At 42.4% G+C, this 26,704-nt stretch overlaps 1 protein-coding gene across 11 annotated transcripts in view; it reads left to right on the top strand.

Moving 5' to 3' along the window:
- LOC112453394 (MAP7 domain-containing protein 1-like) overlaps positions 1–26,704 on the top strand; it is a 145,030-nt gene that overhangs the window by 36,418 nt on the left and 81,908 nt on the right. For 7 of the 11 annotated variants that reach the window (XM_025014161.1, XM_025014156.1, XM_025014163.1 and 4 more), the window contains exon 1: positions 15,397–17,110. The exons of the other annotated variants lie outside the window; for them this stretch is intronic. In XM_025014161.1, coding sequence (XP_024869929.1) covers positions 16,909–17,110 — 202 coding nt within the window. In that variant the 5' untranslated portion in view covers positions 15,397–16,908. Of the gene's footprint in view, positions 1–15,396; positions 17,111–26,704 lie in introns of those variants that run through there. 11 annotated transcript variants of the gene reach the window in all.

The following is a 26,704-nucleotide window of genomic DNA, read 5'->3' as shown; positions in this document are numbered from 1 at the left end:
GTATAATAACAAAACTATGTCGCGTTAATAAATTCGCTACGATAAGTTGCACGTTATTGATAGAGAGAATTCGGAGACTTCATGAAAGTTTACGATATTACAATGTAATAAGCATACATTTGAAGAAATATATAAAAATACATTAGGGGTATTCAAATAAGTTAAAGTTTAACGGTTTGACAGGTTATGTCGGGTTAAAGTCGAGTAAAAAGTTAATTTTTAAACTTTTAACTCAAAGATTAATGTGATAGGTTAATGAGTCACTTATGTATTTTGCATAACCTTAATGATTATTGAGTTAAAAGTTAAAAAATTAACTTTTTACTCGACTTTAACCCGACATAACCTGTCAAACCGTTAAACTTTAACTTATTTGAATACCCCTATTTACTTTATACATATAACGTTGGAAAATATACGATTATTTTTGTATTTTATATCGAGATTCCTGCCAACTGACGTAACAGCCGACGTTGACGACACCGATGATATTTTTTATGCGAAAGTTGGACGTCGATCGACAATTTTCCACGTCATTATCGTTTAGTCATACGTGCAGCTGCTTAGCTGGTGGTATTATTAATGTGCGTAAGAATTACGGGCGCTACAAAGGTCGTGCGCGAGCTTAACAAGGTACAGTAACACGTGCGTAAAGACTCTGCGCCTGTGTCGCCTCTGTCGCAGGTGCAGGTGCACATATGTATGCACGCAGCCCGCGCCCCGCGCTCGCTTGAGGTTGGTCACGGTTTATGTGGCCGCTTCGCGATATTACGGTTATCCCCTTAGTGCTTGCCGCGTTCATGCATATGTTTCTGAATCACGGCCGTTTCTCCTTAGAGGCCACCCACGCAAATCTGCAATCATCGGACCGCGGCGTTTCGCAATCGCGGCTCGTTCGAGCGATGACGACGAATTCGACGCGGCCGCGCCAATGCACATAACGTGAAAACGAGAAATGCAACGAGAAAGCATGAATCGAAGTTCTGCAGCATGACAATTAGATATTGATAAGATTAGATTAAGCTTTTAAATTGAATTTGTGGCTTAAAATATTAATGTGATATACATGTATTTTACATCAATATTCTTCAAATTTTTCCTCCTCGGAATTTCTCGGAACTTTGTGACTTGATCGTTATTAGCGTCAGAATAGTCGCTGTTGACTAAAAATAGTTTAAGAGGTTCATTCAGAAATCGGTTTCTAACTATATAATTATACAAATCTACATTGTAGACGTTGATTCGACATGAAAAACATTTCTATATTGGAGAGCTCGTTTGTTAATACCGTCACGTACTAGTTTGAAACTTTGTTGGGGACGAGTCTCAAAAACGTCGTTAAAATAACGCTTTTTTTTAGTTTCTGAGACATTAAGAATTCTTGCCAAGAACTGGCATAAAGTCTGAAAATAGGGTGAAATTTCCGTTAGATAAAATGTTATTACGTCCGCTTGCTAGATACTTTTTTGGCTTCCTCCCAAGGCTGTATATTTTATAGATAAAATTACCAGAAACAGTTCCAATTTTGCACGAAATTCCCGAGCCCTTGAATTCTTTTATAAAGGTCTTAGATACACTCGAACCATGGGTGTAATTCAGAAAGATATTCAATGTTTTCTTCATATTTAATTATTGTACAAATATACGTCAGAATTTTTTCGCATCGTCGCAGATTATTAATAGAATGTGGATTTTCTCCAGCAATTACGTGTATTAATATCGCGTCTGCGGTCAAGCAACCGAATGAAACACTGTCACGTCAGACTCTGCGGTAACTTTCGAAAGTGTCTAATTAGTTACACTTTCAGACGGCACTTTTAACTGGGCCACCATAGCATGATTGGTAGCCATTAATCAAAACAGTTTATACTTTATATTTGTCCTAACAAGAAAAAAAGTACATATACAATTAACAAAAAATAAAAATTGCATAGCGTATTTGAGAGATAAGATCCAATATTGGTTAAACAATATTGTAATCTAAAATTTCTATTCAACATATTTCACGAAGTTCTATTTGCTATATTATCTTTCAATCAGAAACCTTTTTAACCGCTTACTCGTGTATTTTTTCTTCTTCAATTAAACGCTCGAGAAGTTAGCGTTTGAGCTCGCAGAATTTACGCGCAAATTCCGCTTTATTTCCCGTTATTAAAAATTTGTATTTGTGTCGCGCGCAGCGAGTTACGTCGTATACCTCTTCCGTCTTCCTTATTGCGACACTCGGAATTTACCGAGGCTTTCGGGCAGTCTGACTACATTCTGCCGTGACCACTCGCACCGCCGTTTACAAACATCACTGGCGGTCTGCAAACACATTGCGTACATGCAGATCCTGATATAAACTTCCAGACATCTCCGCTTGAGCCGTGTTTGCCGCTGCGATGCAGTTCGGAATGCATCGAAACCGAACTGGATTGTATTGTTGTTCGCATAATCCGCGCGAGCAATCCTCCGAAGCGCGAGGATCTACTCGCTCATCTCCTTATAAGTGGAGAAATCGATGAATTTGTTATTACATTATTATTTCTTAAAGCTATGCTTTATTGACTATATTGGAAAGTAATTATTTATTTATTATTACGTATCACGTATGTGGTGGTACTTAAAAAAATGTACATAACTGGATCTGTTGTATGAAGCACAAGGTTAATTTCATGAACTTAAGGGGAGATCTCTGTTGAACGATAGCAGTGCCGTGTATTTAAGGCGTTTCCGGACCGTAGATAGAATACCTTTTATGCGAGAGAGGGTCGCGAACCCGCACCATTACGGTAGGATGCTGATATTTCACGTTGAATTGATCGTTCGATCGTTCAGCACGAGCGAACACCTTCGCACGCCCGTTGAAGTATATTCTTCTCCGTTTTGGCGCTACGAGAAATCGCGGGACGATTTCGTATCTGCGATCGGAGAAGAAGCCGGGCCTTCGAGCTGCTCACAAGATATCGACGTCGTAAAATTTTACGAACCATATCGCGATCGCGAAGGTTCGGCCGAATTTGTTCGTTCGTTGCGTCCTGATACACATCTCGACAAGAGATATATATGTCAAGAAAATTGAAGTAATTAGAGAATCGAGATTGAAACTTATAATATCAGGTACCAGGACTGCAAAAAGATATATCAATTGTGATGACTTTTAGAGTTTAATTAGCAAAGATATACTTTTAGGATTTGTGTTTTATATTTTCCTTTACTCGTGGATTTGGTCTCGGCGGGCCAATTTTACCATCAGAAATATTTCGGTCGCGAGGGACAATTGAAATTGTTTTCTTTGCGTCGGCGAAAGCGTGAAAATGGGATGTGATGTTTTTGCGTAAACGTGACGAACGTGCGTCCATGTATTGTGAATATTACAATGGCAAAAACAGCAGAGAGAGATATGGATCGATGATGCCGGGCAAAGTTAAATGATTATCTTTATATCTTCCACGAAGTCATAACAATGCCATCGCGCGCGCTTTTCTTTCCTTTGTTAGGTAGTTGCGGGTTACTGGAACGCGCGTACGGTACACGGCGGATCGTAAATTTTGAAACTCTTGCTTATAGTGGAGTAACGGCGTCATCGCCATTACTTCGTTTGACCACGAGAGTCGTGCGCGACGAGCTCAATTTATTCGGAAAATTAATGTACTTTAAACGCACCGCACGTATTATTTTAACTTTGGTACGGCTACCTCTGGTTATCTTCGGAATAGCACGCCATTTACGAATTGCGTGGCTTGAAAGTGGCATGTAGTTGCGCATTGCGCTTTTTTTAAAGCTGTACTCTTCTCGGAAGACGAGTTTATTATTCTTCTCGTAATTCATTAAAATGGAATTTTGTCATGAATCACAGAACAAATTTTAGATACAGCATATTAATAATAACATTCTTTAAATTTGTTTGAAAATCTTCTTGATATTTGAAAAAAGCAAGGAATTTATATTATGACTATGACCTTGTCTTCTCATTAACATGACTATAGTTTCACAGTTAACAGTTAGTGAGACAGTGCTTGCATTGCTACGTGTCAATTCTATGCTATATTCTTGTTCAGCTTTTAACCAGAAGATGGATGGTTGAATATCTCAAATATAATATTAAAGCGGATTATATACCTAAAATACGGCGCGACCGACGATTCTTTTCAAATCACAGAATTTTCATCGTTTCTTTAAATCACTCCGCGAAGCATCCTTCTCAGGAGTGCGATGCAACAAGAGATAGGGAGGGATGGTCTTCGGAACACGAAGAGCGAATTGGTGACGTTGATGTCGTAGTATCGACCCTCTCAGTTGGGCGCCGGCGGGCCGTCACCCTGGCAACCCTCGCCCATTCCTTTCCTTTCGCATAGACGAGACGTGGTGGTTATGTGCGCCGGCTAGACTGATGGAGGATCCTTTCTCCGTATACTCTTCATTAGCGTCACGGTCAACGGATGGTTGAGTACACTCGAGAGAGAAAGAGAGCTAGAAAAACGGAGACAGCTTTCACCACGTCTTCCACTGGCATCTAAGGAGATTGGCCCCGGCTGTTGTGGACAGCCTTATCTCCCGACGAAACTGTTGTGGTTGACGGTTTAGAAGATTACGAGTGAGAAAAGGGGCGACACTAGGATTGCTGAAGAACAGAATCGAACAGACAGCCAGTCGTTTGTTTTTTTAAATAAAGAAAAAGTGAAGCTCTAAGTGAGTTGTTTATATGGAGCGCGGTGAAAGAACAGATAATCTGAAACAGATAGCGGATCTTGATTATTTAGTCCTAGGAATATGTTCTCGATATCCTGTTATACTCTTTAAATACTATATTTAAATCTTGCAACGAGGTGTAGGACATGCTGATCGGATTAATCCATTATCTTAATCCACGCGAGGCAGCTTTACGACTTTATTTTAACAATACGACATGCAATACAGCAGTAATATCATCTTACGTCAGGTTCTACTAATTTGCTTCCATTAACTACGCTTTCCAAACGATGAAAAGAGGGATTATCCATTGGACGGAATTATTCCAGTACGTTAGATGATTGAATAACAAGATTAAGAGCGTGCGAGACGTCGACCGTTAATCGGGTGGCCAGTTCGAAATAACTGTTTTTAATCCGCCGATCGATTTCCTGTTAGAACAGCGCGATGTATTGTTGCTCCGCCAATCCCATTGACTCTCTTGACAATGAATAATCAGGATTGCGCGTAACGAACAGGTAGATTACGCCGGTAATAGCGACGTGTGTATAGTCGCCTGCGATCGTACCCCTTAATTAAGTCGGTATTGGATCGATCTTGCCTCTCCTCTCTCTCTCCTTGCACGCGGATCATCGAACGTATCATTCTATCTCCTATTTATCATCGCCGCGCGCGGGATAACAGGAAGCATCGGCCGAGAGCTCCACAGCCTCCGGAAAGCCACTCGCCTATGCGCTCCTGTGCACATCGGCTTTGATATATTATACGCGATATCATATTGATGGCTGATGCATCCCAAGAGGAGAGAGGAGCCTGAATGCGAAGCAATAAACCTGCTAAACCACGGGCGGCTGTAAAAGGTGGTGAATTTTTAACGAGATCCGCTATTCTTCATCGCTGCCTTTGAACTTCATCTTTAATCTGCGAAATATTCGTGCTGTGATTGGCGTTTTAATATACAGTTACCGTTTCGCGATTATATGAATAAAGGGCGATCTCGCACGTAGCTTTATTTTTTTCTTCGTCATTACGGATGCTATGTGTATGCAGATTTTTTGGTCCAATGTAAGAGAAAGCAAACGTATGGTAAGCATTGACTTTGTTAGTCTTCTTATTCCGCTTCTGTTTTATCGAAAAGCTAATATGAAAAGAGATTGTACCGTGCGATATTCATCGCATCGGCATGCATATAACAATCTTGAAAGTTCAAAACAAATGATTTTCCTCTCGTTTGGTAATTTAACAGTAGGGGTATCGAGCCCAAATGAGTGTGATGGTCGCACTCGCTTCGTTCGTGCGACCAACTTCACACTCATTCAGAATCGACCACTTTTCCCACTAGTTGTACAATATACTATTCCCCTCGTTTGGTAATTTAACAGTAGGGGTATCGAGCGGGCAATTTGGCGGATGATGCTAATGGTATCTTCGGGTGCATCCCGAAGACGGCGGCAGCGCTATTATGTAGTTAAGGTGGGAGCTCTGGGATACAGGTGCAGCCAGGAAGTCGATAAAGCGCCGCGATTCCCATACACGGTTGTCGTCAAGCGTCTCGCCATTTCTCTCGACTGAAAATTCTACATCGGATTTAGAGATTATATTTTTTTTTGTTGTAACTTTATCTGATATCTTCTCCCGCGTACAGAATTCTCGTCGATAAACGCACGTAGTAAGAAAAACTAAAATACACACGATGTATATAGTCATCTCTGGAAACGATTATACTGAAATTTTCTTGTCTGACCTATAAAGCCGATGCTTGTTTTTCTTCGTCTACACGAAGACGCACGTACGCCTGAACACACACTCGTGCTCGGAAATTACGTTACCCGAGAAAGTTATTGGCTCTTTCGTGGTGGATGTTAGAACGTTAAGACACACGCAGGAACGGGGGGCATAAAACCGATAAGGATCGGAGCGTGCAATCGGGGAATCTTATTTGCGAGAACGTTACGCACACGCGGCGGGGTTAATTATTGCAATTGAAATTTTTACGGGCAAACCCCCCCGGGAAACGATGAATTACGACGTCGTTTATGGTCTCGCGATGAAAAGATGATCGATCGATCATAATCGCCTTGAGAATCCGGTAATTTCGCGCGCTTGCGATTTGACGCGCGATTAACGAAGACCAAAGGAAGTGATGGGAATTTTCTCACTTGCCAAGACGGCGACGGTTGATTTTCTTGCCTTTGGCAGAAGGGTGTATTTAGGGAAATCCTATCTGTTTAATAACGCCTCGAGCGAAACGGCGAGCTGGTCTCAACGTAAATGAAGAAAATTAACGCAAAAATAACATAACCCACATTAAACAGTATAATTTTATGCAGTCGAGTTTGAAAAATAAAATAAATTCTCAACGCCGAGGAATTTATATGTATATCTACGTATAACCGAGTTTTCAAAGTTTTATGGGTTAATTTCGTTTTGAATAAAAGTCAACCATCATCCAAGAACCATAAATAATGTTTTACAGTTATACACGTCATTATACAGCTCACAACTGTCACATTTAATTGCAATATAGCCGACGGAAGGGGAGATCACTGCGTTCGCTACCACGCCTATTCCGTCTGTGGGCATAAAGTATTTACGAGCGGTTGCTTCCTGCTTGAACGGAAACCTGGATACACCTATGCATTATCTAGGCTGGCAAGAAGACCTGCACGTCACTTTTAGAAAAGGGGAGGATGCAGCATCTCCCACGTAACTCGAGGGATACGGTGTGCTTTAGCCCCACGAGAGAGAGAGAGACAGAGAGAGATAGAGAGATGCCGGATGCTGCGGATTCCCACGTGTAGAAGTCGAGCCGAAATACTCGGGACTCGGCTAACTATACCCACTGCAACTTACGTTGTCTCATGTTAACTTTAATCAGAGCAGGTCCTTCTTATTCCAGTTGTGGGGCTGATACACAACATCCGACATTACCGAGGGACGGTCTTCTTTGAGTTTGTAGCATTGCGTGCATATGCAGCGAGATACTGCAGTAAAATGTTCTTTTGCGTGCACATGTATATCTTACATTTTTGGTAGAGATTAATCGTGTGTTAATTGATAAAATAAAATTTGCGTTATTTCCCATGTCGTGCAATTCTTAGATTGATTAACCGGTATTGTTGTTTTGAAGAAATATCTACCATGCATATGCAATTCTCTTTCGATCTCGAAAGCATCTCGTTCTTATCTCAATAGGTCTTCTTTATTTTAATGTCTCGCGATGCTTACCCTTATTAAAACGATCTTATTTCTTCGTACCATCCAGGAATTGTTGTTAATCACGCTAAAAAGCGTTCCGGCCATTCGCGCGCTATTATACTTCGTACACGAGCAATTTAATTCGTTCGAGTTAATTTACTCCGCATAATAGAAATCACTTTGCTTCGAAATCTTGGCATGCTGCGAAACGAATTTCAAAGCCCGTTTCGAGGCAGAAACGGAGACAGGCATGAAACTGCCGTATCTCCGGCGACGCGGGAACGTCGCGAGGAGTCACGATGCTGATTAAAAGATCGGTCCTGAAACAGGAGCGACTTCATGCTCGGTGATGCGTATAATCTTCTCCTGTTGGAGTAACGTCGATCTTGACAAGTGTACGAAGGACGAACCGAGAGAGCGACAAGCGCACCACTTCTTTTTTAAATTATGCTTGTCGTACTACGCGCAATAAAAATTAAGTGAACGTCATTTATTGATCAAACTTTTCATTCGAGTCAGACTCACACTTCACCGTGCATATCCCTTTTATCAATCTCGTTTGCGTCATTACATTCTATATTCTGCGTTTTAGGAATTAAATCGAATTTACATAACGAGTTAACGCATATTAACTATGTGCGTCATAAGGAGTATAATTTAATCTTAAGTGACACTAGATGTTGTCATATTATTCTTTATTTTAATTTGATATTATTTTAATTTTTAATTTGAGAACTAGTAAACTGATTTTCTTCAAGTAAATTGTAATGTTTACGCAATTTGAGCGCTTAAAGATATAAGAGTGTAAGGATTTCTGTCTGCGAAAAATCGACCGCAAGAACCACAGCGATTTAATCAAGGCGATGAAGCTAATGGGAACGGCACTCTTGTCCGGTCCTATAATTCTCTCTCCAAAGTACAGACGACTTGACAGCCCAGAAACGTTGTCTTTGTCCGGAATTGAGCGGGTCCGTCCCCCACAATTGCACGGTTAGCATTTTCGTGCGTCTCGTGCGCCGAGTCTAGAATTAAGGCAAACTCGAGCAATCGATCTTGAATATTTTTTCTTCGATCGGCATTCGTGACCATCTCCATAAAAAATTGCCAAACAATATCACATATACGCGCAAAACATTAACTCTATATTTAAATAAATCGACATTATTTTCACGCTCTAGTTGATTAATGCGTCGGACGTTATAATTATTTTGTAAATTTGAATCGTTAATTAGGACCACTTTGCTTGTTCAACTATTACATTACCAAGTAATAATTGTTGCTGGTATTTCGAGGAGACGGCGCATATTTTGCATTGTTATCAAGCGACGTAGTTGTTATTATCAATTCGTGGCGCATTGTTTTCTTCGAATGCATCATCAGCACGCGCTGATCTGATGATTCATCTTTCAACAGTATAAGGTATATGAGATCGAGAGAGCACGCACGAAGCGAACGCGATACTCCCGGCTTCCTCGAGAATCGAGATCAAAGACACTGGAACGCCTGACAAATTCGAGTTTCAAGGACATTCGAGCCTCCAAGAAGGAGACATTTTACTATTATACATGGCAGTCTCGGTGAACTTTAACATTAAATCCAAGTCGGAGCTGAAACAGTTGAATTTCTTTTTCTCAAGATATAAACGCGGGCTGTTTATTCCGTACGGAGAACAGGCGGGATGTCTCGAGTATGTCTCAAAAAGCGTTGAAAGAAATCGCGGAAGCGGGTAGACCGGTCCTTCGGAACCCTCCCCGGCGCGGCGGCCTCCAATTTACTTTCGCGTTTTCCCTCGGACGGTGTTGCTTCGCGAACGATGCTTCTCTTCCTCGCTTTTTCTCCCCTGCCCTGCTCGACTTTCGCCGACCACGCTCGCTCATTTAATTTGCGACCGCGGCAAGAAACGACGGGGCAAGAATCTTTGAAGACGCGGAACCAATGCGGGCTCTCGACATAGGCAAGAAGATCCACGTAGAAGGGGATATTTATTACCGTTGGTTGAGAAATTATCGGCCGTCGTTCCGTTCCGTCCTGCGCCACCAGTGGAAACGACGATCCTCGGTACGAAATTATTGGCGTCCCTTTGCGCGTCTTCCGAGAAACGATCGGGCGACCTAATTTCCTCCGCCGTGCCCACCGCGCGCGATTCTCGCGGCGAATAAAGGATTGAAGATCTCTATGCCAATTATGGCGTTCCGTTAGGTTTCCAAGGCAAAGAGGCGAGGTTTGCAAAGCTAGAAATTGCACGGGGCTACGTTTGGAGTTGTAAACTATTTATAACGAACAATAATAACCTTGGAAATTGATTTCGAAACTTTGAAACTATTCGAAACCGCACATTTCTTATTAAATTGAAGATTATCAGGCTGTGAAATGATAGAACATCAGCTTCGCGAATTCGTCATTCTATAAATCTTTATTTCGGTGTATTCTCATGTATCTCTTGAGATTCACAGATTTTTAATTTCATGGATCTTCAAAGCCTTCCTTAATAATCAGCAGAAATAATTTGTCATTTTGTTATTTGCTATTAAAAAAAACCAGCAAACGTATCCAACTTGTTCCGCGAAAAAATCGCGGATTTTTTGCAATTTACTGCAATTTTAAAAGCGGATGCAACAATACATTACTCGGTGCGCTTCCAAACACGTAATTTGACGTCGTAATCTCTGCAGTGCGGCGCCTAGGTGTGTTTCGCATCGGAAATAATCATATAATCATCCTCGTATTTACTCGCGATACGAGCGCGAATGCATTGCACGTGTCGGCAGTGGTCGGCCATATGATTCTGGGTCTTCATTACAGTCGCGCGCGCATATCTATACGTTCAGAAATGCGGGCTGGGAAAAGGAAATTCCGAACGAGTAATGATCGCATGTGCATGCAACAATTATCCAAATATACTGGTATTGAAACAGAAACGAAGCACAATCACGCGAATTAATGGCCGTTAATTATCGCGGATGAAGCATTCATTTATCCGATTAATTGGAATACATTATTTCACGCGGATTTGCAACGCCGAATTTCAACCGCCGCTCTGTCCTCCTCGACTATCGAACTTAGATCGAACGTTTATATGTGACTTTCCGAATCGTCTTTCTGAACTCCGCAGTGTGTAAAGCCTTGTGTCCACGATGCTAGAACTGCGTCCGAGTTTTGATTTAAGCCAATCAACTTGCAGCTCTTTCAGAAAAGTAGCAGTTTCATTGGCTTAAACCGAAACTCGGACACAGTTCTAGCACCGTGGACGTCAGCGCGACTGTTTCGCGACGCAGCTGCGAGCTTCGTCACGACCGCTCTCGGAAAAGTCGCGTTATAAAATTCGCGGAAAACTGCTTACGGCGCGTTATAGCAGTATAGGAAACGACGACGAAACGGTCGTTTCGTCGCTGGTCGCCAATAGAACGCGCAAATTACAACATTGAGACGCGCGTTTGCCGTTTCCTCGTTGAACAATCATCCGCGGGAGAAAGCACGACGGACGTGACGCAATTTGTGTGACGCGTCAATCCGACTTCCCGTCACGCGAAGAAAGGATTATCTTTCACGGAAAGCTGATCCCGACTAACTACGTTTATATCGTGACATTTAGCGCGCTTTTACAGCATGCTCCATTGGAAAAAGTTCTTAATATGTCTATATTAATTATAATGTTATTTCAGAACAGCCATGTCACTGTGCTGACGTGAGTTTAAAGTTGAAAGTACTATGATTGTTGAAATACCCCAAGTAATTGAAAAGTAAGCAATTTCCCCCTTTTTTTTCATTGGTCTGTTTTATGTGTGATTAATAATCAATTAAGCTGCCGGAATTAACATCGTTATAATCTAATTAACCTTGACTGTGATGATATTGCTGTAATTATTTCATACAAGTAATTTACGATGTTGCGTTGTTGAATGATTAATGGAACATTAATATTTCAGTAATCTATATTTATCGATACAATTGTCTTATTATTTATTGCCCCATTAAGTCAATTATCTCATTAATATAATTATCTCACTAAACGTCAGTAATATTTCATGCGTAACGTTAATAAATCCAATAAAAAATAGGGCGATTAGGTATTTCAATTAAAATCATTATTTAATTTTTTTTTTTCAACGAAATTATATAGGAATGTTTCCGAGCTGCGAGTGCCAGGTGGTTTTATAATTAGTATAGGTAAGTGGCACAGATTGTTTTTGGACTATCACGAATTGCTGTCACGTTCCAGTAAACGTCCTTTCTTCCTCCGCATCTTGTCGTGAATCATAAGAATGTTTCGAGGTTCCAAAATAACGGGTTTGGCGATCAGCCATCACCCCTCAAATTTCCATCGATTTAGACCTACATCTTTTGCGTTGCGTTGCTTCTTTTGCGGCCTGATCTTCCATCTGCATATTCCGATTCGTACAATGGCAGTTCATATTTAACAAATGCAGCATATCTCCGTATGTTCGAATATGTACAATGATTTCGGTTTAGAATGTTGAGAAAATATTTTAGAAAAAAAGTTTTGTTCACCATAAGCTATTGTCAGAGTTACCGTAACAAAAAGTCCGTATCGCGGAATCATCTATGCACATCTTTTATTCGCGTGGCTTTTGGCTCGAGCCGTGTCCTTTCACGAGGCAGATGCGAACACGTGTGATAATCGATGCGACACGAGCTTCTCGCTAGTAAGCGAGTGATAAGTAATCTCCGTCAATCAATGGGTGCCCTTGGTGCTCGGCGGCGCTTGTACCTAGCAAAGTCAACTGGTGAACCTGGCATATCGGTCTCCATACGGGGACATCGATCGTCGTTTGAATGACTTCGTACACGAGGCACGCACGCGGAAGATCAGGCCGCAAGAAGCGGCTCGCTACGTTCGCCGAGTACGTAATGAATAGTGAATCAATAACGAAAACGCGGTCGAAGAAACTTCCTCAAGGTATTATTGATATTTGCCATTGTTATGAATGTTTTTGTATCGAATTACCAATCAAACCGGGCTAACATAGAACGCGGACGGAAATAAATTAAAATAAAATTTACAATTCTCTCACATAAATCCCGGTCTCGCGTAAATTCCCTGTTAACTTAACAGTGTAACTCGGATTTACGACGATTGAGAAGAATAGCTTCGCGTCTTGCGACAGCGAGATAAGATTACAATGAGAGAAACAGATTTTTCACACTTTGCGGCGCTAATGTTGACGAACTGCAAATTAACATCAGATTCAAGAGACGCAATTATCTAAATGACTTTCCGCAATCTCTCAATAGACTCAAATTTCACGAATTTCAATTACATGTAATATGTGACCGTGATCATGATATCTCAGTGATAAACTTAATAACTATAATTTTCCAGTAATTTTACGACATTATTAAATGAAAGTAGTTATCACGTTAAACGAGTTTGTAACGACTGCTAATTTTATCACTGGCGAAGCATCATGTTGTATTTCCCGTCGCATCAGTCGATTGACCCTGATTTCTGAATTGCTGCGTAAAACGTCGCGCAAATAAAAATCCGATGGCTCCGTTTATCCGCGAACGGACGCCGCCGTCGAGACGGCGCGCGTCCTCGACGTGTAGCGCGTGCGTAGCAACAGAAAAAAAAATGACCCAATAAATCCAAGGGGGAAGTCTGGGGGCTAACGGAGCAGCCGTTAGATGTAACGACTATTATTTTCCGGCGCTTTTGCAACTCGCTTGTGCCGCCTCGCGTTGTTCCTTGGATATTTTTTTTCCAGCACTTATCCTTAGCAAAAATAAAATCCTCTTACGGGTAGACGATCCTACAATTCGCGTAAAATAAACTTCTGAATATGCTAAGAAATTACGATGTGAAAATATACATTATAAAGATTAGAAAATATTAGTTTGTGTAACAGCAAACTTAATTAAAATTTTTTCTACGTAATTATATTTCCCGCTAGCAGCTAATTTTTACTTTAAACTAAGGTAAATGTAATGCGTAGACACGTAAGACCTGTGTCTGGACACCTTTATCATTTTAGTTTTTGAAATAAGTATAACGCGAATTAAAATCAAAGATAAAAATATAATATGAGAAAAATATTTTTATCTTTGATTCTTTGATTTTTTAATTCACGTTGTAACTTATTTAAGAACTAAAATGATAAAAATGTCCAGACATAGGTACGTGTCCAGGCATCAGTATACCTTACTAGTTTTCCTCTAGAAGAAATCGACGTTTTAAAGATCTCAAAAGATCTGTCATTAGCGATTAACACAGACGGATATCTCGTACAATCGATTAACCGCGAGAAATAACCGCATAAAATTCCGCGAGATGTTCTGGGAAACGATTCGTTATATGCGCGGTAGTTTCGGTGCACATTCGTGGCGCATTTTCCAACGATAAAAAGGGTCTTGCCGCAAATTACAGTAACCGCAACAAGAGAGCCCGTTTCTTCCGTACAACCGCGATATTCTTACAATGCGATTCCGCATTCGCCCGGGTCGTACCGCCTACGTTTTCTTTGCGTTTTATGCGAGTTCTTCGCGCACGAATCGTCGGCCGCGTAAGTGGATGATGCGCATATTTAAAGAAAGGAAGGAATTCACTTATGCAATGTAACGACAATTTTTTTTGTACAGCAAAAATTGCGAAAAGTCTAACAAGACAGTTAAACGACGCGATGTGAAACGACGACATATAATAGTTGATTATGCAACGACAATTTTTTTACGGCAAAATTTGCGAAAAGTCTAACAAAACGGTTGAACAACACGACGTGAAATGACGATGTATAGTAGGTAAATTCGATTACAGGGAGAATTAATAACTTAGATGTCACAGAGGAGTTATAAGTAAAAGGAGAATCGCTTTTGAATATAAACTGGTGGAGACTATTTTGTTACTGCGGCCAAATTTATAATCCCCTTTTATAGACGGTTTCCAAGCCGTCTAATTGCGCGGATTATGACCCAGAAAATGGCTATGGCCAAAGCTATTTTAATGGTCGACCGGCCTTCGTCCGACGCCGAAAGGCGTTCGCTCCTTTTACGTAATCTCGTGCAACCGGAAGGAATCGCGCGAGAATTACGGTACTTCTGGCGAATTATTTTTACGCCGAGTAAAATTTATACCTCGAAATTAATTTTTAGAAGATACCTATTATTGCGTAGCATTGTTACCAGTAAAATATCTAATTTGTTGTTGCCTGTCGTAAAACTATATATAATCAACACAATCGATGCGGTTTCTAGGGATGCCCGCAAATGCTTCGAATGCCTCTCGAGAGTAAATATTTGTGGCATTCGGATGGAATCCCCTCGCGCGATGATGCTGCGAGAGCGATCGAGCGCTCGCGCGTGCACGCGGGAAAATCGGCATCGGCGAGCTTTTCTGTGCGCGTGTGGACGTGGGGGACGGATTCCGCGCGAAGAACTCCGTCTCTCCCGGCGCGGAAAACGCATCTGTCCGCGCGCTGCATCTCTCTGTGGCGCCCTGTCGGTCGTTTCCGACGTCCGTCGGTGTCGCTCGTGAACGCGGCGAGACGTACCCACTCAGTCGAACGCTGACCGCCGTGTACGTGAGACCGCTCGTGAGAGAACTTCGTGCCAGCCACGCAGCCACGAGTCCCGCCGGCTGTCGGGGATCCAGCTGTTAGACCAGCCGCCAGATCGACGGTCCGCCGCGTGGGAGACGTGTCTCGTGAGGGAGAGGTTACTCCGCCGCGTTACTTTTTCCTCGTGACGACGAGAGTGGATCGCGACGCCCGGCGTCTTCCCGTGAGAGCTGTTCAACCCCCCCCCCCCCACTCGAAGGAACACGAGGACCACCGGGACGACCGCGTCGTTGAGACAGCGAGCGTCGAGAAACGTGGGCGGAATTAATTAATATTCCCGCGCGCGCGCTGCGTAAATATAGCGGAAGGCCGCGCCGGCGACGGTGATATCGATAAGTTCGCCTGCTGCGAAATAGAACGCACAGCTGACAGTGGTGTGGGACGTGGGCAAGGTCGGAGTCGCTGAATGCGTTACCCGTGTCTGTCACGAGCTGTCAAACCGCGGAGCTGATTCACGTGTCTCGCGCCGAAGGAACTGACGCCTCGATCCCTCCTCTCCGACATCGACGCGCAGCCGAAGGATCGGCCTTACGAAACTCGCTCCGAGCGCGCGGAGGGGCGAGCACGCTCGCCGTCTCTTAAACGAATTTAACGAGCGAACCCGTTCGGACAATTCGTGCCACTTTACGCGGGCGAAAGATCGGCCGCGTGTTTTCCCTCTTCCCCTCTTTCTTTCTCTCTCCGTCGTCGACGCGCGACGTTGAGAGTTGACTGACCGACGTGACTGACTCACGGGGATCACGAGTCATTCTCGGGCTGTGGTGATTGTCACGTCGCGTCGTGTGATCGCGGGTACATTTCTCGCGGTCTTATCGCGTCCCAACCGAGAAAAACATCGATCGTACCGATACCGCGTTATTAACACGTCGTCGATCGCGTCTTGCGACAGCCGTCTGGGGATCGAATTACGGGAAGAAGCCCGTCTTCGAAACTGTGAAACTTCGTTGATCGTTGACAACGTCCTTAATGTGAATTAATCGAGATTAATCGGAGCCCGGAGAAGAAAGAATTGAAAAAGAGACTAAGCTTCCCAGGACGTGCGTTGCGACAATCGTCAGAGAGACTCGGAGCCATTCATATTCTTCCAATTAAACTTCAAAGAGAAGGTTCTCTCACGATGACAGAAGACGGTGATTCCTAGAAGCTGCTACACGTTCAACATTCATGCGACCGATTCATATCGCGAGTCGCATTCATTCAACTTTCTCGAGGATCTCTTCCGATTTCCGCTTCCTCGACCGGGCCGAGCGACCCAAGTTGACTTTGCGTTTCCGACATCAGGATTAAGTGCCCGAAGACGGGGGCTGTCAGGAAAGGCGGTCACGTGCCACCTGTTACGAGCCGATCCGCAGTGCGGAAAGGTCGCGGGTCGCCGTCGCGGATCAGCGTGTCGGGCGTCAAGCGGTCGCAGGAGGATGCGATTTCGCGGTGCGACGACGCGATCCTGGCTGATCCTGGCGATAGAATGTTGACGGCCCGATCGGGGCCTCTCGGGCTCGGCGTGCCGCGTACCCTGGGGCCCGCGGAGGGCAGCGATCACCTCTTCCTGCTGCCGGAACGCGCCCTCGTCATGGACAGCACTCATCTGCGACAGGACCTGGCCGGTCTGGATTTTAACCTGCACCTGAACCTACTGCACACCGCGCCCCGCGGCAACGTCTGGCTATGTGAGTTGTCGAGCGGCATTGGCTTGTGCGACGAGGAACGAAGGAGTTGTAATTCTTGAAATGCCTCCGACCTCGATTCTCCCGGTTTTATTTGCCGAGCTCGTTCTTTCTGATTCGCCCGGTTTCTTGAGGAAGAAAATAGTTCCGTCTACCGTGTTACGTGATATTGCTTCTATAGATTCTGATGCTGAAAAGAAGGTGATGAATTGAATGAAAAAGAGAAAAATGCAGATAATTGGGAAGATAAGCTCGAGGAACGGTTTTTTCCATTTTTTTTATAATTAAAAATGGGAATTTAACTCTTAAGTATTTGAAGAATAAACTTAAAATCTTTTGATGAACAAATAAAAGGAGGATAAATAGAAGATAAGATCACATTTTTTAGTTTATCTTAAATTAATTTAATTTTTCGAAAAGAGAGAGATAATGTTATTTTGCATTATATGAACTGAGTAATCTCTGTTATGTTTAAGTCTTTCTCTATATTCGCCTATTACTCCAATTATAATTGATTCTCCTGGGTAAATCGCAGATAATACGAGCGAATTTGGACATTTATCCGTCAAATTCGCCAGAATGAATACTCGGATAAAGACTTTCTAAATAGCTTATCTATGCGAATAGGGAAAGCGTTTCATCAACTTATCTGAATAGGGAAAGTGCCTCAAATGATAGCATCATGCATTTTACGACCCTCTGTGAAACAATGCGTTATATTATTTTTTTAAGGAACTCTAACATGTAGATACGCCCAATTTTCCAGTTATTTTGAAGTAGACGGAAAACTACTCGAGTTCGAATGTTGACAATACTAATCTTATCTGCGCCGTAAATTCTTCCTCTGACAAGTAATTTGGAAAATTCGAGGATTCTCGACAACATAAAGAAATCCGATTACTGTACTAAAATATTGTCTAAAATGTGAATCTTCTACAAATCATACCTTCGTGTCATACATACAAAAAATTTTTTTCGTGCGAGAAAATTGTAAACTTTGCTTTGTGACGTCGCGCGAGGATGTTCTCGCATCGGTATTTCTTCTTTCGGTACTTTATTATCTTTTGGAGGTGTGTACCACTGCGATACTAGACGTCGAAACGAGACGCATTGTAAACCGGGTCGCGCTTCTCTTTCGCGTTCTCTCGCGTGCCGTACTAGTACTTAATGGGCCCTCGATGGCTCGCGGCGATACCTCTTCCGCAAAAAGCCGCGAATTGCTCTCGTGAGAGATCGTCGGGTGCGATTTTCATTGGGAATTCACGAGGGAGGAGGGGGGGAGAATTGCGAGCAGAGAAAACTGGGGAAGAATTATTGGCAATCGGTTGTTATTCGTAAACTGTTGTGCGGGAAACTCCTTGCGAGGAGAAACACGGAAGAAGATAAATTACAATAGCGTGCAAAAAGATGTTTGTAGCTGGATGAAAGAAGCTATAGGCTTCGTAACTCGCGAGTCTAGAAAGAGGCAGGAGATACAGGAGAGAGAGTTAACCAGGTGCGCCGCGAAATTATCGCCAATTAAGTGCTTTTTTTGCCACCGATAAAAGCGTAAAAGCCGCGCTCGCGAATGAATGCCGCGCAATTATGATGCTTCGTCATCGTGTCTTTTTTTTTTTGCTTCGCGATCATCCCGGCACGAGGAGCGATTGTTAATTTGGCGGATTAAATTTAATTAACGCGAATTGGTGCGTTCGTTTTCGTTGCGCCACGCGCGCCAGGTCGCGCACGATTCTTCATACAGACGTGTATTTATTAAACACGACTGCATCCATTACTTCTTACGGTGCCTGACAATTATTACAACGTATTTATTTCCTCGTAACCGGCGATAATTGGAGCGGGATAAAAGGAATAATTAACCGTGCGAATACACGCTGACTATAAGTTATTACGTCTGGCCGAGGATATTCTCCTCGGTTATTGTGACGTGTATTAACGGTAAAGTTATACGTTCTGATTGCAAAATGTGAGATTTGACACTGTTAATATACTGATGACTATATATTGTATCACGTGTATTTTCACGCTGTCTTAATCCACTCAGAAAGCTTCACATTTCCTGACCAGTAGAAGTTATTTGCCGAGTGACAAAGGAGTTATGTCCCTTATTTGCTAAATAACGAGGGAGTTGTACCCTAATTTGTCGAGTGACAGTCGTAAATGGTGATAGATGGAAAATCATAAAATGCTTGGAGATAACAATGGCCTCTCGGTAACGGATACTTTCCCTAAAAGTGATTTTCCTCAGTTTTTGCAATCGTAATAAAAACATAAATCTGTGCGGTAAATATCGAAGCGTCATTCTCGTATAGCTTCCTGTAGAAGTTATAGTAAAAGTCCGCTTTTGTTGAAACACGTTAAACTCCGCGCAAATAAATTTCTTGCCATTTTTATCCTCAGATGAAAGTGTTACATAAATATAATAAGACATAAAAATGCATTTCTTATATATATATATACTTCCTGCGCGATTAGGAAAACGCTTTGATGTAATAATTTTGCATGCGAAAGCTAAGAAATATCAACAAGACTTTCCTCTGCACGAAACGATTGCTTTTATCTCAATTGTAACTAGTTATCGTGTCACAGTGAATGAAAATATACTGCCAATGAAGATTTCATTAAGAAATCGTGGCTGTATTTGTCCCATATCACATTAACGGTTTACCCCTTACTCGATCCTTAATGCCGAGCGCGAAATGACGCGTGACGCGTGTAATGCTCAGAAGTTCGTGCAAGATATCGGCCTGACGATCGCGTGGAAGTCGCCGTATCCTCGATTGAACATTAATAGGAGGTATATTAAACCGGCGGAAGGGAGGGGAGAGGGGTATTATCGCATCCTCTCTTGTGCGCGATTACGGAAAATCCGGGCAAGAAGATCGTTACGATTTATATTTATCAGCGGTCGACGTACCATATTATTATGGTTTTTGCAACGGCGGTCAATTCGCGGCATTAGTGCCCATATTCGCGAAGCTCATGATAGAGAGGACGTTATACACAATGTCGAAACGTGTGTTCGGCGGCATATTTCCCCACTCGCTCTTTCCTTTTTTTTCTTTTTAATTACGACAGCTGTCTCCACGCGCGCTCGACAGCGCCGCGAAGATTTATGAAATCATCCGGTATGTGTTTTCATTTGGCGCACCGCGGGCGCCATCGGATTACTCCAATGGCAGACCGTGTCCGATTTGATGTACAGAAGTACCGCACTACGCGTTTCCTGGTTTCCTTACTTTGTTAAAATATACGAATCATGCGGGAGAGATGCGGCGTTGACGAATAGCAGCTAGGATGAAACCAGAGGGATTTCGGAGAACGCTGCCGAGTGTCCGGAAATTAACAAAGATCTGAAAGTATTCGTGTACTTCCGTGCAGCCAGATATCTAAAAAGAATCCTGTTATTCAATTCGGAAGTTCAAAAACACGATGAAAGATCGAATAACGCAACAGTTTCAGAATCTTTAAAAATACGCAGAAATACATAATCTTCCCGAATCTCCCTTCCCCCAAGAATTTAATTTAATAGATTTCGTAATATAATAAGAGTACCGTTTAGAATACCGTTCTGATACGGTCCCCGCGTGTCTAGAAGGCGGACAGCGGTTACTCGAGCGAATTCGTGCAGGTGTCACAAAATTATTTCGCGTGTCTAAGGGGAGTACGTAATATTGCCTTACGCCGCGGCCGGCGAGCGTTACGCTTTCGAATATCAATTTGCTAAACGAAGACAGCACGAACCCTTCATGTGGAACCGCAGGCTCGATTCCGAGCGAATTAAAACGGGCGTAAAACGGGCTTACGAAACTGCGAGTTGCCATAATTTGCATTATGTTTTTTCACTGGAGCTGTTTTGAAATTTCTCAACCGTAGCTATTTTAGACAAGCAATGTAATGTAGTTAGAAAACTGATAGAATTAATTCGTTACATCTGTAACGGCAATTAATTAAGTGTGTCTTAGAAATATGGCTAATGATAATATAAACGTCTTAAAACTATTACAAAGCTAATATTTACCGCGCAAAATGTATGATCGCCAATTCTGCGAAGTCGACAGTAATTTAATAATTATTTCTTGCACAGTATGTAGCGTCGCGTGTGACGGGAGTAACGATGAAACGATGATAGCTATTTACCTTAATATCATGGCTCGATCAAGGCTAATCGAAGAGATTGCTTCTTGCGCTGTGCGCACTGTCACATTACGATGATTTACAACTGCAGCGTGTCACAGCACATCTGTCTATGCTACTCGCTTATATACGAAACGCCGTCGGTATCGATATGGAAAGTTAAGGTCATGATAGAAGCGCAAGGTATCGTTCCACTGAATGAGACACATTTATATGCAAATCCCACGCGTACAATTGCTGCACGACGCATTACTGAAAAGCAAATCCGCCTCGAGACTAATCTCTTTCGTGCGCGAGATAAAGGATCGTTGAATAATTCAAAGCGCGAGACATTTACGGGAGACTATGGGTTTCATCAAAATTAGGTTACTCATTTTTTTTTGTTCACGTTAATTAACATGCGTGAATCAATATTTTTCCTTTCGTCCTTAATCATGCTAATGTAAGCTCTATTTTCAAAGTAGGTGTTCATGATATGAACATCCGAGTAATTTAATAAAACCTTGTCCCGCCATTATTACTACACACGAGCGCGCGCATGAGGCATCGCCATCGTTTGCATCATCACGATTACTTCACACGCCACAGTCATAATCTTACATATTTCGCGACAGATTCGTTTTTAGTGGCAATTTTGTTTAATGTATTTCCTGTGTCAGAATTTTTAATATTCGTTCGTTTCCAAGAGGATCGAAACTGCCACTTTTTTTAGCTCTAATAATTTTTAGATCAGATTTTGAATCTAGTATTGTATTCATTTACTGGGCTATAGTCTTAAATGACTTATTTCAAAAGCCACAATTTAAATCAGATGTTAAAATATCCGATAGCAATGTTGTCTGCTGTTATTATTTCGGTGAATAATTCGTTAATAAAAAATCGACTTCGGCACGGACCTTGGAAATACGCTATTCAGCATCAAAGCGCGAGACTCAAGTCGGGGCAGTTTCTTTGTGCCTGGGCCGTTTATTCCAGTCGATTGAACGTACGGGCCGGACCGGCTTGCAGCTTGATCGACGGTAATCCGATCGCTCCTAGTCTAATTATCCGGGAAAGGCGACTCGTTGCGATGGTATCGTCATCTTTTGCAGGTTCAAGATTAATGTCGCGCCGATAAGCGGCGCAGAACGAAATCACATACCCGGCTCGCTATCTTTTTTCTCCCTTTCGACGCTGTAGGTACGCACACGAGAAGGCGTGTATGCTAAAGAGACGATATTCTTTCGCAGTCTAGGCTAGTTCCGCGATCAAGACTAATGGGTTGCGGCTTGGACGCTGTTCGCGATAAGCGGCGCAAGTGTGTCACGGTTATTAAAAGCTTTCGCGGTGAGACGTGGCCGGCCAGAGCACTTAGAGCATGCTGGAGCCAAGTCGACGTACCGTCGTGTAATTTCCCGTTTTTCTCGCCCACCTCGACGTTAGCTTTTTCCTTCTTCCTTGTATATTGCACTTCGCTGATGGTTCTTGTCACGTAAATCAGATTTTTGGAACGAAAGTTCTGACTCATCGATTTGACCGCTCCTGCGAAATGCAATCGTTATAAGTTCGGGATTGTTATAGCGGACGTGCTAAGAACGTTGTAAGCTTGAGATAAAAACAAATTTGTGGGCGCAGTCGGGAAGGAAATTTAAAAAGTTTGATCTACACAGCGTATATTAATCTTCTAAAGAAAGTAAGGAGCAACAGAAAGTAGAGCCGCAACTGGGCGTTAACACATTGCAAACTTGTATTTATAATAAAATCAAAACTAGTTAGATATGTGTGTGCTCTATGCTCCTTACTTTCTTTAGTTGATTTATTAATCGTCTAAGACTTTAATATTTAAATTTCTTATATGTTCCGTTATGCTCTCTCCGTCGCATACGGACGAGTGTTTGTAACGGCGACAGCTGCTAAGCATTGAGCTCGACACTACGCGTATCCCGTGCGATATTTACGAAATTAACGCGCCGTTATTGTGCTGATGACGTCTACCGAGTCACGCTTTGGACAATTACGCGGAGTGTTCCCACGTTACATCGGGTTATAGCGATCTCCGTGGGCGTAGGACGAGAATGTAATTCGAATTGAATTTCGTGGCTAATGAGGTGAATCAACGTAACGCACAGGGCCCTAATCACGCCCCACGTATAGCGAGGTCTTTGCAATTATGCCCGGGGAAATGCGCGGATTGACCGTGCCTCGGTTCTCAAAGCCCGGAAACACGTGTCTCGCGCGATGAGACGTAATCGACGCATGTGTAACAAGGTGAACTCAACGCTGAACTCGTCTTTGTTACACAATCGTATTACGCGTTACCCACCCGAAGCTTTTGTCATAGCCATTCGGCGAATACGCTGTTTGCGCGAGCTATCGATCAGCTATCGTGCAACGAAAATTCAGTTATCCGAAACGAACGAGCGATTAATTTTATTGTACCGTAAACGTAATTTCGCCGATAACGTTCCTCTTTATCGGATATCATTTAGACATTATTTAGAGCTTGCAGAAGAAGCAGACGAGACTCGACGAAACCCTGTAATACTCTTCGTCGCCGTGAAGAGATAAGCGTTTTTAAAGTAAAAATCCGATATCGCGAATTTTTTTCATGATTCATTTGCGCTATCGGTAACTGATTGAAATATCATGACACTCAAGTTCACGCGGAATCGCGCCTACCTCGCCACTGTGTAAATACGCTTGTATTTTGACAGTGACGTTTTATGGGGATCATCAAATCGCGAAGAGTTCGTTGCAACCGGTATGAATAGCTGCCTTAGACGTCCAAGTCTCTCGCAGTCAAGTCCGCCTTTCAGCCAAAGGTAATACGCGATGACTCGGTGATAGAATTATGGAGAGATATTTAACGGGGCCGATAGCTATTGCCAACGGCAGCGGTGACATTAGGTTTCTCTTCTCGCTGGTCGTAAAGAGAGGATTCTCGAGGGAGTGTATCGAGAGGCGCCGACACAAAGGCGCTGTTCATTCTTTGAAAGCCGACCTATCGATTGACGCAACATCGAGGGGGATACGCGTATACGAATGCGCGGAATGTGTAATAATGAAAATGTGTTCGCGCGTTGCTCCGAAAAAAATCCAAGCTATAATTAACTTTTGAAATAGTCGATGACTAGATTTTTTTTTTTTCTTAATACTCTAATGACGAGTCAAGCCGCGTTCGGTGAAGCTGTCTCACGAATGAATGGTCCACGTACATACAATGTTAAATCGTACCCACTGTGTAATCATCGGGTGAACTTTAAAATCGATATATCGCTTAAAATAGTACAGACGTGGCATACTTCGTTCATCCGCGTGGCGACTTCATTTACGAGTTTCACGCGGATTGTCAGGTTTAATCGCTATCGACAAGCAGAATTAAATTCCTGGCGAGTCTCTATATATCATTTTAAACCCCTTCGCGCATTGTTCAGAACAAATATGATTTGTTATCGACGTTTATATTTATGCCTATCTTTTTATCACAAGATAGCATATAATTACATGATTATACTTATTTTCTGAAGAAGAAATATGGCGTTTGGCTTAATCGATCATGTTTACGATCTCTCGGTGAAAGTGAAGTTTTCCGCTGACCAGAAAAACATGGTAATATTTTTATCATAGAATTTCGTGGGAGAAGTCGAGAAGCATAACGCCATTAAAATACCTTTCACACAGCGATTTATCGTTCAATAACACGGACAAGAGCATGGAGAACGAGGAATGTTCATATCTCAGGAGAGTTGTTTCATAAGAACTTTGTCTTTTCGCTTTCAAGTTTCCGGCGGTTCTCGCATGATTTGCAAAAGCACACTTCGCTTCCTCGTGTCAGTCGTCTTTCTTTCGGCGTCGCGCAATCTCGAAATTGCCGGTAAACACGCCAGCGCAAACTCACGGAATTTACGCAAATGCGTACGACTGGCAAGGCCGACCATTGGCCGAGGGAGTTCCACGATCAATACTATAGACTCTGCCCTCGTTTCGTTAAATTTTTAAACGAAGCTGGCAACATCGTTGCCTTCTGTAGTTAACTGCGTTAATTCTTTTTTAAAGCTTGTTAGTTTGTAAATTATTCATGTTTTTAATCTTGTTTTAATTACCTTTATAAATGTAATAGTGGCAAATTTTTACACGTAAACACAATCTCAGCAATTTTTCTTAATCATTTTTATACTTTAAAAAACGACGGTTTGCAGTGTTTGCGCGCGAGGGCGCGTCCAGTTTGTGAGACTTTTGGAATTCGCAACTGTTTGCCAAGCAAACGGCACACTTTTATGTGACAGCTGTCGTGTAAGATGGCTCTAGTAAGTCCGGGTCTCGCTCTTCGACCGTAAAATTCCATTACCGGGAAGATGGTATTGTTCATTCAACGACCAGTTCCTGAACGGGAACTCGATAGTCTGGTTAAACGCGTCACGTGTGTCCAACCGGCTTGACGACCGTCCATTTTATCTCGATCACTTGACTCCGCTATTATTTTCCATAATACGGCTTTCGCATTTTTCTGAATTATTAACGTCGTTTGCGCATAGGGAGTCTATAAAATAAATCAGTGTTCTTACGATCCTCTGAACGAGGGATTATAATTCATCTTATCCTCATTCAGAGGATCGTAAGAACACTGATTTATCTCAAACCGTCTCAAACTCTCGATTCCTAATATTTGAAAAGATTCTTGAAATGCGCATAATATTTTAGAAACATTTGAAATAAAGTATGTAATATGTAATATTGCTAATACTACATAATTGTACACAACATAATTAGGCGTAACAAAATTACCTAAGCGATTACGAACATTATAAAATTTGCACAGAATGAGATAAGTAAATACGTAGTTACGTCATAGAATCAGACAGATAAAATGATACGTAGCGAGCATATGTGGAGGGAAGTACGAAAGAAATCACAGAGCAAAGTCGGCGGTAATTTCACGCTATCCTGCTCGATAGCCTGTAGATATAGGTATCGATCGCGCGATCAAGCGAAGAATGCGCGATGCCGATCCCATTCGATTATTACTAGGGAGACACGTAACAAAAGTGGATGCAAAATAACATTTGCGCACACCGTCGTTAGCACGTTACGCCGATTTCTGCCCAACTCCGTACTACCGCAGGTTCGAGTTTAATTAAATCCGCCGGACGCGTTCCATTTCATTTCGAAGTCCGGCATACGAACGTTTACGCAACTTTACGATCGCTCGACAGAAATTTCAGCGTGTGCACCGGTCCGTAATCGCCATCGGTCGGCTAAAAAGCGATCGACAGTATCGCGTGCAAAATGTAAAAAGTATATGTAACTGTTTTTCATGTACGCATTAATTTTATAGCATTTTCGCGGCATGTTCATGTTCCATTTATCTTGTCCTATCGTGATTATAATAATTTTATGTGATAAATCGTAGGAGAAATATTCTTTCCATCGAATTTGAGACTTATAGAGCTATAAAGTAGCCAGCTACAGCATTTTACGACG

This window comes from Temnothorax curvispinosus, unplaced genomic scaffold (genome assembly GCF_003070985.1).
Source record: "Temnothorax curvispinosus isolate PA1 unplaced genomic scaffold, ASM307098v1 QBEX01004290.1, whole genome shotgun sequence".
Taxonomy (NCBI): Eukaryota; Metazoa; Arthropoda; class Insecta; order Hymenoptera; family Formicidae; genus Temnothorax; species Temnothorax curvispinosus.
The sequence above is the reverse complement of the archived record's forward strand: the minus strand, read 5'-3'. Positions and strand labels throughout refer to the sequence as shown.